At 44.1% G+C, this 18,512-nt stretch overlaps 1 protein-coding gene across 1 annotated transcript in view; it reads right to left on the bottom strand.

Moving 5' to 3' along the window:
- Positions 1–792: 792 nt before the first annotated feature.
- LOC124717122 (dihydropyrimidinase-like) overlaps positions 793–18,512 on the bottom strand; it is a 92,924-nt gene continuing 75,204 nt past the window's right edge. Inside the window, exons 11-12 of the mRNA XM_047243854.1 lie at positions 11,637–11,789; positions 793–1,176 (exon numbers count right to left, since the gene is read on the bottom strand). Of these exons, the coding sequence (XP_047099810.1) occupies positions 1,168–1,176; positions 11,637–11,789 (162 nt within the window). The 3' untranslated portion in view covers positions 793–1,167. The remainder of the gene's footprint in view (positions 1,177–11,636; positions 11,790–18,512) is intronic.

Genomic DNA, 18,512 nt, shown 5'->3' on the forward strand with positions numbered 1-18,512 from the left:
GCTGAGACTAGTTTGATGCAGCTCTCCATGCTACTCTATCCTGTGCCATCTTCTTCATCTCCCAGTATCTACTGCAGCCTACATTCTTCTGAATCTGCTTAGTGTATTTATTTCTTGGTCTCCCTCTACGATTTTTACCCTCCACGCTGCCCTCCAGTCCTAAATTGGTGATCACTTGATGCCTCAGAACGTGTCCTGCCAACCGATCCCTTCTTCTAGTCGTGCCACAAACTCTTGTCCCCAATTCTATTCAATACCTCCTCATTAGTTATGTGATCTACCCATCTAATCTTGAACATTCTTCTGTAGCACCACATTTCGAAAGCTTCTATTCTCTTCTTGTCTAAACCATTTATCGTCCATGTTTCACTTCCATACATGGCTACGCTCCATACAAATACTTTCAGAAACCACTTCCTTACACTTAGATCTACACTCGACATTAACAAATTTCTTTTCTTCAGAAACGCTTTCCTTGCCATTGCCAGTCTACATTTTAAATCCTCTCTACTTCGACCATCATCAGTTATTTTGCTCCCCAAATAGCAAAACTCATTTACTACTTTAAGTGTCTCATTTCCTAATCTAATTCCCTCAGCATCACCCGACTTAATTCGACTACATTCCATTATTCTCGTTTTGCTTTTGTTGATGTTCATCTTACCCTCCTTTCAAGACACTGTCCATTCCGTTCAACTGCTCTTCCAAGTCCAAGTGCAATATAAGGTTCTATACTAATTAAAATAAAAGAGTGGAAAGTCGAGGATGGAATAGAAAAGTAGATTCTCTGCATAAGTTAGAATAGTGATCTTGTAATTGGTACAATACTTTTGGACAGACTATTAACAACATTTATTACAAAACCAGCCATATTAGACTTATCTTCAAGTGGCCACTATTGAAATGTACCCTTACAGTAATCAACTTACACTTCCTTCTTCTGTAGCACAGCTGGAGCTAGATATAGCTAGAACATCTCTTTACAATTTAAAATTTTAAAAAGCAGTGGCGTACAATTATTCACGAAAAGTATCTGAAAGGTTATCAGTCGCTGCCGCACCTCATAGACGAACTTCAGCTGCCAGGCGACGCTTTATCGAAACCCACCCGATGGCTACCTGCAAGAGGGGGTCTTCACTCCCACAGAGAACTTCTTTGTGATGTCGTCTAGGTCCGCTGTAACATGAAAATCTTGTCGGAATACTTGTGTTTATCAATAACAGAGCATTGGAAAATAATGGAAAAACTCAAGCAGTATGGATGGTAAGCATGCATTAGTCTTGAGTTCATTAACTTAAAAAACCTATGCATGACTCCTTTACACCACATTATAAGCTGAGATTATATAGAGGGGTCACTTCAGCATCCAAGTTTATCAAAAGGCTGCTATTACATGTACTGTATCCCTGTCTTTCTTAACTACATTTGACAGACTCCAAATCACAGTGCAGTTTGGTTACTTTTTATGCACAATTTACTACAACAACATAGCAGGAGTGATCACTGTGCTATGCTGCAATTACCACATGCATAAGTTATGTACATTGACGTTTATTTCTGCAGGTTACTTGCATAATGCTTTATAAAGCTATATTTAATAGCAATGACAGAATAAGTAGTTCAGTTAATAATTATAATGTCCTGTAATTCAATGTTTACAGCTAAATATTGCACTCTGTTTCAGAGATCATTATCTGATGTAATGTGGAAGAAAAATGTATAACACACACACACACACACACACACACACACACACACACACACACACACCTTTCTGATTAGTACATACAGGGTGAAAAGTATTTCAACCGACAAACTCTGGGAGGTCGTAGGGGACAACAAAACAAATATTTTTCCCTAGTGTCATTTCTTCCTGTGAGGATTATTTAAACCGGTGGAGCCGTATTACGTTCTTCAGTTGTAGGCAACTGCTGTCCACCAGTGTAGTAGTGCATTGTCTCTGTTTACTAATGGAGCGATACACCTGGGGTGAGTACACTGATATGGTTGGTGCGTACTACGTAGCGCACCACAGCGGACGAGCTGCACAGCGGGTTTATCAACAACAATATCCTATTCGCCGTATCCCGCATCATACGACCTTTGCTGCTGTGTACCAACGTTTGCGTGAGACCGGGTCATTTAGCAGATTACCTGGACAGCCCATGCCTACCATAGTAGTACATGTTTATATGCCAACTAGTTCCGCAGATGACGAAGACTGATGAAATGTATGATGAGAAAAAAGAAATTATTCAGATAGTGACGGGAGAGGAAAATTTAATAGTCATGGCTGAATGGAATTCGATAGTAGGAAAAGGGAGAGAAGGAAACGTAGTAGGTGAATATCGATTGGGGGGAAGAAACGAAGGAGGAAGCCGCCTGGTAGAATTTTGCACAGAGCATAACTTAATCATAGCTAACACTTGGTTCAAGAATCATAAAAGAATGTTGTATACATGGAAGAATCTTGGAGATACTGACAGGTTTCAGATAGATTATATAATGGTAAGACAGAGATTCAGGAACCAGGTTTTAAATTGTAAGACATTTCCAGGGGCAGATGTGGACTCTGACCACAATCTATTAGTTATAAACTATAGATTAAAACTGAAGAAACTGCAAAAAGGTGGGAATTTAAGGAGGTGGGACCTGGATAAATTAGGAAATGAGACACTTAAAGTAGTAAATGAGTTTTGCTATTTGGGGAGCAAAATAACTAATGGTGGTCGAAGTTGAGAGGATATAAAATGTAGACTGGCACTGTCAAGGAAAGCGTTTCTGAAGAAGAGAAATTTGTTAACATCGAGTACAGATTTACGTGTCAGGATGTCGTTTCTGGAAGTATTTGTATGGAGTGTAGCCATGTATGGAAGTGAAACGTTTGGACAAGAAGAGAATAGAAGCTTTCGAAATGTGGTGCTACAGAAGAAAGATGAAGATTTGATGGGTAAATCACATACCTAATGAGGAAGTATTGACTAGAATTGGGGAGAAGAGGAGGTTTTGGCACAACTTGACTAGAAGAAGCGATCGGTTGGTAGGACATGTTCTGAGGCGTCAAGGGATCACTAATTTAGTATTGGAGGGCAGCGTGGAGGGTAAAAATCGTGGAGGGAGACCAAGAGATGAATACACTAAGCAGTCAGAAGGATGTAGGTTGCGGTAGGTACCGGGAGATGAAGAAGCTTGCACAGGATAGAGTAGCATGGAGAGCTGCATCAAACCAGTCTCAGGACTGAAGACCACTGCAAAAGAAACGCACCAGTTGTATAGAATTTGTCACAATATCGCTCAGGAGAACACCCAACAGCATTATCAGTCAGTGGCAGCCAGGCTAACTAATTGAAAACGGAATGAAGTTGCGACCTTTCGTTTCCTGTTTTCGCGACGTCCTTGAGGACGTCCGCTGCCGTCGACCCTGCTCTAGCTGTCGCGAAACACGCCCTATTTCTTTAGAACACACGACTAGAGACAGAAAGTTAATATTGACAGGACATGTACACTCATGCTCATAAATTGAAGATAATTGCAGAATGTGGTCCAGACAACGTGGCACTACACAAAACTGGCGCTAATAGCATAGCCACATAGGGAACACACACGACACAGATCTGTAAGTCCACGGTATTGGTGATAAGCTGAGAAAACCGTCCAGAAACACACGTGCTACGTAACGCCACTGTTTCCTGCGCGTGTACCCCGTCATCGATATGGGATATGATCACCATGCACACGTACACAGGCTGCACAACGGGTTGGCATACTCTGGATCAGGTGTTCAAGCAGCTGCCGAGGTATAGCCTCCCATTCTTGCACCATTGCCTGTTAGAGCTCCTGAAGTGTCGTAGGGGTTTGAAGACGTGCAGCGATACGTCGACCGAGAGCATTCCAGACGTGCTCGATGGGGTTTAGGTCTGGAGACCAGGCAGGCCACTCCATTCGCCTGATATCTTCTGTTTCAAGGTACTCCTCCACGATGGCAGCTCTGTGAGGCCGCGCGCTATCATCCATCAGGAGGAAGGTGGGACCCACTGCACCCCTGAAAACGCAGGCATACTGGTGCAAAATGACGTCCAGTTACACCTGACCTGTTACAGTTCCTCTGTGAAAGACATACAGGGGTGTACGTGCACCAATCATAACCCCACAGCACACCATCAAACCACGACCTCCATACAGGTCCCGTTCAAGGACATTAATGGGTTGGTATCTGGCTCCTGGTTGACGCCAGATGAAAACCCAGCGAAAATCACTGTTCAGACTACATCTGGACTCGTCCGAGAACATAACCTGGGGCCACTGTTCCAATGACCATGTACTGTGTTCTTGACACCAGACTTTACGGGCTCTCCTGTGACCAGGGGTCAGTGGAATGCACATTTCAGGTCTCCAGGCGAAGAAACCATGTCTGTTCAGTCGTCTGTTGACTGTGTGTCTGGAGACAACTGTTCCAGTGGCTGCATTAAGGTCCCGAGCAAGGCTACCTGCAGTACTTTGTGGCCGTCTGCGGCACTGATGGTGAGATATCGGTCTTCTTGTGGTGTTGTACTCTGTAGCGCCTGGACACGTTTCCTGTCTCCTGGAATAGTTGCCATAATCTTGAGATCACACTTTGTGGCACACGGAGGGCCCGTGCTACGATCTGCTGTGTTTGATCGGCCTCCAGTCGCCCTAGTATTTTACTCCTCATAACGTCATCAATTGTGTTATTTGAGCCATTTTCAACACGCAATCACCATTAGCACGTCTGAAAACGCCTGCACACTTACTCGCTGCACCGTACTCTGACATGCACCAACACACCTCTGCGTATGTGGACTGCTGCCAGCACCACCGTGCGACGACCGCAGGTCAAATGCACCGCATGGTCATACCCCGAGGTTATTTAAACCCGGAAACCGCCCATCAGAGCGTTGTTTCACCATGTGTCAGCATTATCCTTAATTTATGGGCATCAGTGTACATTAGTATATTCTGCAGAAATAATTAGGATTTGAACCATGTCGTCTCGTGGGTTCAAGGGCAACACGGATATCGCGGCGTAACACTACCTACGAGTAAACTGTGTCTGGCGCTCTCGTTGTCGCTATAATCCGAAAATAATGAATCAGTGCGTCTTGAGCAGACATGTAGGATGCCTCGCAGACGCATACGCAAAGCGTACCATCAAATCAGTTAGTTTGGAACAGGGCGCGTTATTGGCATGAGAGGATGTGATGGATCCATCAGGGACCACCCCCCGAGAAGATAGACACGTCAGCCGAATGGCGATGAAGGGCAGATCTGCGTCCTCCTCCGCTCTGACGCAGCAATGGAGCAGCGTAGCAAATAGTACACTGTCAGGGGTCACAGTAATCCCGTTGATAACAGCATGTGTTGTTTGCGCGTCGTCCACTTCTCCGCCTACGTTTGGCGAATTGTCGGAAACGTGCTAGACGGCAGTGGTGTATAGAACGACGTCACTGGGGAGAGGGATGGCATCAGATAGTGTTTTCGGAGGAACCTATATTCTGCTTGTTTAGGTAGGTTTAGGAGTAGGTTTAATAATGAATAAAAAACATAGGCGTGCGGGTAAGCTACTACAAACAGCATAGTGAACGCATTATTGTGGCCAAGATAGACACGAAGCCCACGACTACTACAGTAGTACCAGTTTATATGCCAACTAGCTCTGCAGATGATGAAGAAATTGATGAAATGTATGATGAGATAAAAGAAATTATTCAGGTAGTGAAGGGAGACGAAAATTTAATAGTCATGGGTGACTGGAATTCGAGAGTAGGTAAAGGGAGAGAAGGAAACATACTAGGTGAATATCGATTTGGGATAAGAAATGAAAGAGGAAGCCGTGTGGTAGAATTTTGCACAGAGCATAACCTAATCATAGCTAACACTTGTTTCAAGAATCATAAAAGAAGATTGCATACATGGAAGAATCCTGGAGATACTAGAAGGTATCAGATTGATGATATAATGGTAAGACAGAGATTTAGGAACCAGGTTTTAAATTATAAGACATTTCCAGGGGCAGATGTAGACTCTGACCACAATCTATTGGTTATGAACTGCAGATTAAAATTGAAGAAACTGGAAAAAGGTGGGAATGTAAGGAGATGGAACCTGGATAAACTGACTAAACCAGAGGTTGTACAGAGTTTCAGGGAAAGCATAAGAGAACCATTGACAGGAATGGGGGAAAGAAGTCAGTAGAAGAAGAATGGGTAGCTCTGAAGGATGAAGTAGTGAAGGCAGTCGAGGATCAAGTAGGTAAAAAGACGAGGGCTAATAGAAATCCTTGGGTAACAGAAGAAATATTGAATTTAACTGATGAAAGGAGAAAATATAAAAATGCAGTAAATGAAGCAGGCAAAAGGGAATACAAACGTCTCAAAAATGAGATCGACAGGAAGTGCAAAATGGCTAAGCAGGGATGGCTAGAGGACAAATGTAAGGATGTAGAGGCTTATCTCACTAGGGGTAAGATAGATACTGCCTACATGAAAATTAAAGAGACCTTTGGAGAAAAGAAAGCCACTTGTATGAATATCAAGAGCTCAGATGGAAACCCAGTTCTAAGCAAAGAGGGGAAAGCAGAAAGGTGGAAGGAGTATATAGAGGGTCTATACAAGGGCGATGTATTTGAGGACAATATTATTGAAATGGAAGAAGATGTAGATGAAGATGAAATGGGAGATACGATACTGCGTGAATAGTTTGACAGAGCACTGAAAGACCTGAGTCGAAACAAGGCTGCGGGAGTAGACATCATTCCATTAGAACTACTGACGGCCTTGGGAGAGCCAGTCCTGACAAAACTCTACCATCTGGTGAGCAAGATGTACGAGACAGGCGAAATACCCTCAGACTTCAAGAAGAATATAATAATTCCAATCCCAAAGAAAGCAGGTGTTGACAGATGTGAAAATTGCCGAACTATCAGCTTAATAAGTGACAGCTGCAAAATACTAACGCGAATTCTTTACAGACGGATGGAAAAACTCCGTAGAAATGTTGGAACACGTCGCATTTTGGTTCGCCGAAGACAGGGGGAGCGGCAACACAGTGATTGCTTTCACACAAGACATACAGCGCCAGCTCAACGCCATATGGTGTGGGGTGCCATGTGGTACAACCACGAATCACATCTGGTGCGTGTCCAGCGCATTGTGACCAGTGAATGACATTCTGCGCACCGTAGCCATACCCTTTCTACAAACACCCCACACGCCATTTTTCAGCAAGACAATGCACGACCGCACATCGCTCCAAGAACACGTGCCTTCTTCATGTCACCGTATGTCTATCTTTTGCCCTGGTACGCCAGATCACTAGACTTGTCGCCAATCGAAAAAGTGCGGGATGTGGTGATACGACAACTGAAGCGCAGTGATCCAATGCCAGCCACCACAGATGAACTTTGGAACAAGATGAACGCAGCATGGGTGGTTATATATGAAGACAGTAACTGTTTTCGAAAGAACAGATCCTGGTGATGACCGTACAGCTTTTCCCTGGAATAAATGATGACTAACTGAAACCCTCAGCTGCCGACAGGTGTTGTTGATATACCTCGATGTGGACAGCTGAAAATGTGTTCCCCCTACCGGGACTCGAACTCGGGATCTCCTGCTTGCATGGCAGTTGGAAATGTGGGTCTCACGGGAAGCGTGCAAGGGATAAGTCGCTGCAGTCGCGCTATTCATCTGTGTCCTCGGTGGCTCAGATGGATAGAGCGTTTGCCATGTAAGTAGGAGATCCCGGGTTCGAGTCCGTGTCGGGGCACACATTTTCAGCTGTCCACGTCGAGGTATATCAACAACACCTGTCGGCAGCTGAGGGTTTCAGTTAGTCATCATTTATTCCAGGGAAAAGCTGCATGGTCATCAGCAGGATCTGTTCTTTCGAGAACAGTTACTGTCTTCACATATATTTAGTTAAAGGCTACCCAGCCATTGACCTTCGTCTGTGCGAATGCGCACAGATTGCCCAAACTCTTACGGGAATCGCCAAAGTGTGCGCGAATAATGAGTGGATGGGCAAATGTCTATAAGGTACATTACATATGTAGAATTGTGGACTGTTGGGAATGTGAGTCTCACGGGAAGCGTGCAAGGGATAAGTCCCTGCAGTCGCGCTATTCATCTGTGTCCTCGGTGACTCAGATGGATAGAGCGTCTGCCATGTAAGCAGGAGATCCCGGGTTCTAGGTCCGGTCGGGGTACACATTTTCAGCTGTCCACATCGAGGTATATCAACATCTGTTGGCAGCTGAGGGTTTCAGTTAATCATCATTTATGGGTGGTTATACGACAGGACGCCATTCGCGCCTATGCGTGTACATGGCGTCACGCATGGGGAAGGTTATCAGGAACCATGGTGGGCAACAGAACACATGTTGAACCAAAATGAATGAAATGCTGATAACGTACATGTACCTGTACATGTGAATATGAACATCCTATCCCATGTCGTTGAAGGTGTTCTGTTTTTCTGAACATCAGTGTACATCACGATCGCTAAACGAAACGTTAAGTGAATTTCAATCGACAGTTCTAGACGTATTTAAAGTTTCAATTCAAATTGTTGGAGAAGGATATTCCGTCACCACTATTATGTGACAGATTTTAGTGTTAGCTATACGTGTGTCTAGTTTCTCCACTGAAAACCTTCTCCAATTATCTGTTTCCTCTACGACAATGCACGGCCCCATATTGCTCTAAGAAAACGTGCATTCTTGATGTCTATGGGCAGCGAAAGATAACGACATGATTCAGTTGATACGTAATCACCCATCTCGAACGTCAGGACTGGCAAAATATCTACCATCTGTTCCCCATACCGTGGTGGATGACTACCTGTGCTCTAGATTGTTATTGAGACCTCTACATTTCTAGTCTGGAGGACGTCAGTTTTAGATTAAATGTTTCAGCTAATAAGTGCTGCGGTAACTCATTGACTGGCTTCTGTCCCGGCGTAAGCATCGTCGTCCTCCTCTGTTACTAGTTCTTTCCTCCCTGCTGACAGCACTGTCCTATTTGACATTGCTTTCTGGTGCGGCTGTTCGCTACTGTTATTTTCGTTCTAACATTACGAAAATTTTGTATGTCAAAGTAAGCTCTTGTATGAATGAGGAGTCTCGCGGCGATAACATTGAATAAAATGTTCTCGGGTTTCCAACCGCGTCAATTGCTTAAAACTACACGAGCTTTCGGCCAAGCACTCCTTGGCCATTGTCAAGTGTTATGACTGCCAGTGGACTGGTGGTGCGCCCTTATATACGCTAGCTGCCGGCTGTGACGTCACTGGTGCCCGAGACATTGCCATATATGGGCATGTTTTGAGTCGGCGTTCAAATGGTTCAAATGGGACTCAACATCTGTGGTCATCAGTCCCCTAGAACTTAGAACTACTTAAACCTAACTAACCTAAGGACATCACACACATCCATGCCCGAGGCAGGATTCGAACCTGCGACCGTAGCAATCGCGCTGTTCCGGACTGAGCGCCTAGAACCACGAGACAACCGCGGCCGGCGAGTCGCCGTTCGATGTGCCCTCTTCAACCGCGCGATCGCTGGATCCCACGCAGCGCTGAGCTGCAAACCACCGTCTCTATTCAGGGTGTTTGCGGTAATTTTTATTTCAATAGCTTCCTTTACTAAACTGTCCCAGAAGCCGTTAGTGCGAGCCACGACAGAGGTATCGTCAGATTTTATGTGGTGACCGTTTCCGAACGCATGCTCAGCTAACGCAGATTTCTCTGGATAGCGTAGGCGATAATACCTCTCATGTTCTTTCCTGCGTTGTTCCACAGTGCGCACTGTCTGTCCGATGTACTTCTGGCCACACTGACAAGGTATTTCGTAGACTCCAGGTGTTCTGAGACCTACTGCGTCTTTAACTGATCTCAGTAATTGACGGATTTTCGTTGGAGGCCTGAAGATTGATTTGATCTTGTGTCTTTTCACCAGGCGGCTTATCTTGCCCAACACAGAGCCACAGAATGGCAGCAAAGCAAGTTTCTTTTCCTGCTCTCCATCGGTGGTCTTATTCTGAAATCACTTCTTTCACTTGATGGGTGCTGTAGCCGTTGTTCCTGAAAACCTTGCGTAGGTGGCTCAGTTCATTGGGCAGGTTATCGTCGTCTGATATTACTCTTGCACGATGCACCAATGTTTGCAATACTGTGGGCTTCTGTGAATGCACTGCACTTCCTCGACGTCCTTGTCCACCGTAAACGAAATGGGTGCCTTGGCCACAGGGTCTACAGAAAACCCACCCACACATACTTGTACCTGCACGCCACCAGCCATCATCATCCAGCGCTGCGTGGGATCCAGCGATCGTGCGGTTGAAGAGGGCACATCGAACGCCGACTCTAAACATGCCCATATATGGCAATGTCACGGGCACCAGTGACGTCACAGCCGGCAGCTAGCGTATATAAGGGCGCACCAACAGCCCACTGGCAGTCGTAACACTTGAAAATGGCCAAGGAGTGCTTGCCGAAATCTCGTGTAGTTTTAACCAATTGACGCGGTTGGAAACCCAAGAACATTTTATTCAAGGTAATCCCCTGTGAGTAATGGGATTCTGCTGAATATAACAGCGCCTGGTTTAACAGAATTCAACCCTGTAGCTAGTGGTAAGCCGAAAAGTGGGGCGTGCCTTTCCATACGCAGACTGGATGCACCTCGTGTGATGAACAGTCGAAATATCTACTGACTTCCTGTTGACAAGGAGTTATTTTCGGCATCATATGCGTGAAAGTACTCTCTAAAATTAAATTAGAACAACACAATTTATTGAGCCTATGACTTTCCGTTTCCCTGTAGGTTCTGATGTTACAATTTATTAACTTCTTATAGCATGAATACGTCTATTTTCTTTGTTGAAACTGTCTTAAATATATGATGTTTTTCTTTGCTGTTGCCGACAATTCACACAAATAAATCATATAAATAGTTTTTGCAAACGACTTGTTCAGGGTAACTAAAAGCATGGAAGCCACCAAAAAATTATGCAGGGATAATGAATTAGGCCTATAACGTCCATATCTTCTTTTGACAAGCATTAACGTAATATGGCTACGCATTGTCAAAGCCTGTATTGCTTTTTGCCTAATTGCACAAATAGGCAGCAGCAAATTTAGGTATCGCACCGGGTGACAGAAATTCACGCTGCGCCACTGGATAAGTAAACGCTGAAAAATTATACGTGTTGTCTGTTTTCCCGCCTCTTTTTCCGACGTTGCAGGTATACAAGTTATGTATTTTAATTACCGTCTTTTGCAGCTGTAATGACAGTCTTGTTAAGACCAGACGCGTTTCGCTTTATCCTTGAGCATCTTCAGTGGCCACTGTAAAAACCACATTGTTGGGTCACTGAGGATGGGAAACGCGTCTGATCTTAAGACTTTCATTCCAATTGCAAAAGAAGGTATTAAGCTATACAATTACAAAATTATTTGCATTTATCAAGAAGACACTGTCGCAATATCACCAGTGCAAAAGCTATGTGAACACACTGGGCAGTTTAAGGTCTACATATTGATACATCCAAGTTTCAATAAATGCAAGTTAAAAAAGAGGAGTATATTCATACAAACAGTCACATGAAATTAATAGTACTTACTTTGGCTTGTTTCACCTTCTCATATACATATTCTGAATACACTGGTGTTGGAACAAACTTTCCAAAACCTTGAACAGCCTTCAAAACACCTGCATCAACACACACTCTCCCATTAACTATTACATATTCTGGAACACCATGACATTCCATTCCCTGAAAAAATTATTATTTTTAGTAACACAGTCAATGAGATCTCGCTCTCAAAAGTACTAAATGTAATAAAAATGTGCACAAAATATCTGTTTCTTATTAACTGTGTAAGGACAAGGAGTCTGGTAAGTCTCTTTTACAATTTCATGCCCCTCGACAGGAATATGGAGCATCATTTCATATTCACCTTCCCATTCTGCTTTGCGAAGCATGGCATACTGACAGATGGGAGTGTATGACATAGTTTTTGTATGACATTGTTTGATAGGGCTCCATAGGTGGGAGACATTAGCTAATAGCTCAAAAACAAAGTTTCTGTTTCAAATAACGGACAGCATCATACAGGAAAACGACTTCTTTCAAGAAATGTTAAGTCTTTATTGTGTAAACAATATTTAGGCATACAATCTAAGAAGTTACATCAATATTGAAGAAAGGTAGTAGGAGTAATCCACTAAATTACAGGCCCATATCGTTAACGTCGATATGCAGCAGGATTTTAGAACATATGTTGTGTTCAAACATTATGAATTACCTCGAAGAAAACTGTCTATTGACACACAGTCAACATGGGTTTAGAAAACATCGTTCCTATGAAACACAACTAGCTCTTTATTCACATGAAGAGTGCTATTAACAAGGGATTTCAGATCGACTTCGTATTTCTGGATTTCTGCAAGGCTTTTCGCACTGTACCACACAAGGGGCTTGTAGTGAAATTGCGTGCTTATGGAATGTCGTCTCAGTTATGTGACTGGATTTGTGACTTCCTGTCAGAGAGTTCACAGTTCGTATTAATTGATGGAAAGTCATCGAGTAAAACACAAGTGATTTCTGGCGTTCCTCAAGGTAGTGTTATAGGCCCTTTGCTATATAAACGATTTTGGGGACAGTCTGAGCAGTCATAGGTTGTTCGCGGATGACGCTGTAGTTTATCGACTAATAAAGCCATCAGAAGATCAAAACAAACTGCAAAACGATCTAGAAAAGATATCTGAATGGTACGAAAAGTGGCAGTTGACCCTAAATAACGAAAAGTATGAGGTCATCCACATGAGTGCGAAAAGGAACTCAAACTTCGGTCACACGATAAATCAGTCAAATCTAAATGATGTAAATTCAACTAAATACCCTGGTATTACAATTAAGAACAATTTCAATTGGAAGGAACACATAGAAAATGTTGTGGGGAAGCCTAACCAAAGATTGCGATCTATTGGCAGGACACCTGGAAAATGTAACAGATCTACTAAGGAGACTGCCTACACTACTCTTGTCCGTCCTCGCGGTGTGGGATCCTTAGCAGATAGGACTGACGGAATACATCGAAAAAGTTCAAAGAAGGGCAGCACGTTTTGTATTATCGCGGAATATGGGAGAGTGTCACAGATCTGATACAGGATTTCGGCTGGACATCATTAAAAGAAAGGCGTTTTTCGTTGCGACGGAATCTTCTCACGACATTCCAGTCACCAACTTTCTCCTCCGAATGCGAAAATATTTGTTTGACACCGACCCACATAGGGAGAAACGATCACCACGATAAAATAAGGGAAATCAGAGGTCGTACGGAAAGATACAGGTGTTCATTGTTTCCGCGCGGTATACTAGATTGGTATAACAAAATTGTGAAGGTGGTTGGATGAACCCTCTCCCAGGCACTTAAATATGATTTGCAGAGTCTCCATGTAGATGTAGATGTAGATGAATAAAAACCACCCACCACGAACGAATTATCCGAATGGGACGGAAATCGGTGGATGTGATGTACTGGGTGATCAAAAAGTCAGTATAAATTTGAAAACTGAATAAATCACGGAATAATGTAGATAGAGAGGTACAAATTGACACACATGCTTGGAATGACATGGGGTTTTATTAGAACAAAAAAAAAATTACAAACGTTCAAAAAATTTCCGACAGATGGCGCTTCATCTAATGAGAAGAGCAATAATTAGCATAACAAAGTAATCCAAAACAAAGATTATGTTCTTGACAGTAAATGCTCAATATGGCCACCATCATTCCTCAACAATAGCTGTAGTCGAGGAATAATGTTGTGAACAGCACTGTAAAGCGTGTCCGGAGTTATGGTGAGGCATTGGCGCCGGATGTTGTCTTTCAGCATCGCTAGAGATGTCGGTCGATCACGATACACTTGCGACTCCAGGTAACCCCAAAGCCAATAATCGCACGGACTGAGGTCTGGGGACCTGGGAGGCCAAGCATGACCAAAGTGGCGGCTGAGCAAACGATCATCACCAAACGCGCGCGCAAGAGATCTTTCAAGCGTCTAGCAATATGGGGTGTTTTTTTTTGTTCTAATAAAACCCCATGTCATTCCAAGCATGATTTGTCAATTTTTACCTCTCTATCTACATTATTCCGTGATTTATTCAGTTTTGAAATTTATACTGACTTTTTGATCACCCGGTAAATGTACGCACAAATAACTTATTAGAATTTCAGAACAATTGCATGATTTATTTAAGAGAAAGAGCTTCACAAATTGAGCAAGTTTGTAACGCATTGGTACATCTCTGGCTCTAATGCAAGGAGTTATTCGGATTAGCATTAATTGACAGAGCTGTTGGATCTCCTTTTGAGGGCTGTAGTGCCAAATTCTGTCCGACTGGTGCGTTAGATCGTCAGAATGCAGAGCTGGTTGGAGGGCGCTGCCCGTAATGCTCCAAACGTTAGCAATGGGGAAAGGGCCGGCGGCCGTGCTGGCCGAGGTAGGGTTTGGAAACAGAAACACAGGCAGTAGAATGGCTCTGAGCACTATGGGACTTAACATCTGAGGTCATCAGTCCCCTAGAACGTAGAACTACGTGAACCTAACTAACCTAAGGACATCACACAACACCCAGTCATCACGAGGCAGAGAAAATCCCTGACCCCGCCGGGAATCGAACCCGGGCCAGGCAGTAGAAACACCCATCGTGTGCAGGCGGGCATTATCTTGTGAAATGTAAGCCCCGGACGACTTGCCATAAAGGACAAACGGAGCTGTGCTATAAGGGTGTCGCAGAGGCTCAGAGGGCCGTAGACACGGGCTCACAGGCAGATGCCGTGTTTCTTGACTTCCGCAAGGCGTTCGATACAGTTCCCCACAGTCGTTTAATGAACAAAGTAAGAGCATATGGACTATCAGACCAATTGTGTGATTGGATTGAAGAGTTCCTAGATAATAGAACGCAGCATGTCATTCTCAATGGAGAGAAGTCTTCCGAAGTAAGAGTGATTTCAGGTGTGCCGCAGGGGAGTGTCGTAGGACCGTTGCTATTCACAATATACATAAATAACCTTGTGGTTGACATCGGAAGTTCACTGAGGCTTTTTGCGGATGATGCTGTGGTATGTCGAGAGGTTGTAACAATGGAAAATTGTACTGAAATGCAGGAGGATCTGCAGCCAATTGACGCATGGTGCAGGGTATGGCAATTGAATCTCAATGTAGACAAGTGTAATGTGCTGCGAAAACATAGAAAGAAAGATCCCTTATCATTTAGCTACAATATAGCAGGTCAGCAACTGGAAGCAGTTAATTCCAGAAATTATCAGGGAGTACGCATTAGGAGTGATTTAAAATGGAATGATCATATAAAGTTGATCTCGGTAAAGCAGATGCCAGACTGAGATTCATTGGAAGAATCCTAAGGAAATGCAATTCGAAAACAAAGGAAGCAGGTTATAGTACGCTTGTTCTTCCACTGCTTAAATACTGCTCAGCAGTGTGGGTTCCGTACCAGATAGGGTTGATAGAAGAGATAGAGAAGATCCAACGGAGAACAGCGCGCTTCGTTACAGGATCATTTAGTAATCGCCAAAGCGTTACGGAGATGATAGATAAACTCCAGTGGAAGACTCTGCAGGAGAGACGCTCAGTAGCTCGGTACGGGCTTTTGTTGAAGTTTCGAGAAGATACCTTCACCGAGGAGTCAAGCGGTATATTGCTCCCTCCTACGTATATCTCGCGAAGAGGCCATGAGGATAAAATCAGAGAGATTAGAGCCCACACAGCGGCATACCGACAATCCTTCTTTCCACGAACAATACGAGACTGGAATAGAAGGGAGAACCGATAGAGGTACTCAAGGTACCCTCCGCCACACACCGCCAGGTGGCTTGCGGAGTATGGATGTAGATGTAGATGACAACTAGAGGTGTCCTCCTATGAAATGAAATGACACCCCGGACCATTACTCCTTGTCGGGCGGTACAGTGGGCTACAGGCAGTATGGTATCCCACCAGTGACTCTGCAGTCTCTGGACACGCCTTCGCTCTGAAATCTCATCGACTGGAGTAGAACTGTGTTCAGGGATGACTCCCGCTTCCAACTGAGCTCTCAAGCTGCCCTGGACAGCCGTTGGATTCCAAGCTGACTGTCCACCCGCCATGCGACCTGACAACCAGAAGCGATGTCCTGGAGTGTCATTCGATTTCATAGCAGGATCCCTTTGTTTGTCATCCGCGTCACTCTTACAGCACGACAGTATGTCGAGATATTCTGCACCCTGGTTTGTTGTCCTTCATGGCAAGGTGTTCTGGGATTATGTTTCACAAGACAATGCTCGCCCACACACGACGAGCCAACGCGTAATGGAAATATTTTAGATCTGGTAACCACGAACAGACCAGACCTCATCGACGGTGTCAGTGTTGGGACAGGGATTAGTGATCATGATGTTTCATTACGACTATGATTACGAAAGTTAAAAAGACGGTCAAGAAGGCTAGGAAAGTATTCTTACTTGAAAGAGCAGATAAGCAGTCGTTAGCATCCGACTTAGTAAATGAATCGACTTCATTTACTTCTGGTACGACGGACGTGGAAGAATTATGGATAGATTTTAAACACATTGTAAATGACGCATTGGACAAGTATGCGCCGAAAAAGTGGGTTACGGACGGAAAAGACCTACCGTGGTTTAACAGCGCAATTCGGAGAATGCTCAGGAAGCAAAGACAGTTGCACTCGCGGTACAAGAAAGATCGGGAGAATGAGGACAGGCAAAAGTTAGTAGAGATTCGTGCTGCTGTAAAAAGAGCGATGCGCGAGGCATTCAACCACTACCACCGTCATACCTTAGCAAAGGTCTTGCTGAAAACCCAAGGAAATTCTGGTCTCGGTAAGCGGATCGAAGGCTTCCATCCAGTCACTCACTGATCAGTCTGGCCTGGAAACGGAAGACAGCAAAACGAAAGCTGAAATTTTACATTTAGCATTTGAGAAATCTTTCACGCAGGAGGATCGTACAAACATACCGCCGTTCGAGTCTCGTACAGATTCCCGTATGGAGGACATAGTGATAGACATCCCTGGGGTTGTGAAGCAGCTGAATACGTTGAAAATAAATAAATCGCCAGGTCCTGATGGGATCCCAATTCGGTTTTACAGAGAGTACTCTACTGCATTGGCTCCTTATCTAGCTTGCATTTATCGCGAATCTCTTGCCCAACGTAAAGACCCGAGCGACTGGAAAAAAGCGCAGGTGACGCCTGTACATAAGAAGGATAGAAGGACAGATCCTCAAAATTACAGACGAATATCCTTAACATCGGTTTGTTGCAGGATTCTCGAACATATTCTCAGTTCGAATATAGTGAATTTCCTTGAGACAGAGAAGTTGCTGTCCATGCATCAGCACGGCTTTAGAAAGCATCGCTCCTGCGAAACGCAACTCGCCCTTTTTTCACATGATATCTTGCGAACCATGGATGAAGGGTATCAGACAGATGCCATATTCCTTGACTTCCGGAAAGCGTTTGACTCGATGCCCCACTGCAGACTCCTAACTGAGGTACGAGCATATGGTATTGGTTCCCAAGTATGTGAGTGGCTCGAAGACTTCGTAAGTAATAGAACCCAGTACGTTGACCTCGATGGTGAGTGTTCATCTGAGGTGAGGGTATCATCTGGAGTGCCCCAGGGAAGTGTGGTAGGTCCGCTGTTGTTTTCTATCTACATAAATGATCTTTTGGATAGGGTGGATAGCAATGTGCGGCTGTTTGCTCATGATGCTGTGGTGTACGGGAAGGTGTCGTCGTTGAGTGACTGTAGGAGAATACAAGATGACTTGGACAGGATTTGTGATTGGTGTAAAGAATGGCAGCTAACTCTAAATATAGATAAATGTAAAATAATGCAGATGAATAGGAAAAAGAATCCTGTAATATTTGACTACTCCATTTGTAGTGTAGCTCTTGACACAGTCACGTCGATTAAATATTTGGGCGTAACACTGCAGAGCGATATGAAGTGGGACAAGCATGTAATGGCACTTGTGGCGAAGGTGGATGGTCGTCTTCGGTTCACTGGTAGAATTTTGGGAAGATGAGGTTCATCTGTAAAGGAGACCGCTTATAAAACACTAATACGACATATTCTTGAGTACTGCTCTAGCGTTTGGGATCCCTATCAGGTCGGATTGAGGGAGGACATAGAAGCAATTCAGAGGCGGGCTGCTAGATTTGTTACTGATAGGTTTGATCATCACGCGAGTGTTACGGAAATGCTTCAGGAACTCGGGTGGGGGTCTCTAGAGGAAACGAGGCGTTCTTTTCGAGAATTGCTACTGAGGAAATTTAGAGAACCAGCATTCGAGGCTGACTGCAGTACAGTTTTGCTGCCGCCAACTTACATTTCGCGGAAAGACCACAAAGATAAAATCAGAGAGATTAGGGCTCGTACAGAGGCATATAGGCAGTCATTTTTCCCTCGT

The sequence above is a fragment of the Schistocerca piceifrons genome, chromosome 9 (assembly GCF_021461385.2).
Source record: "Schistocerca piceifrons isolate TAMUIC-IGC-003096 chromosome 9, iqSchPice1.1, whole genome shotgun sequence".
NCBI lineage: Eukaryota > Metazoa > Arthropoda > Insecta > Orthoptera > Acrididae > Schistocerca > Schistocerca piceifrons.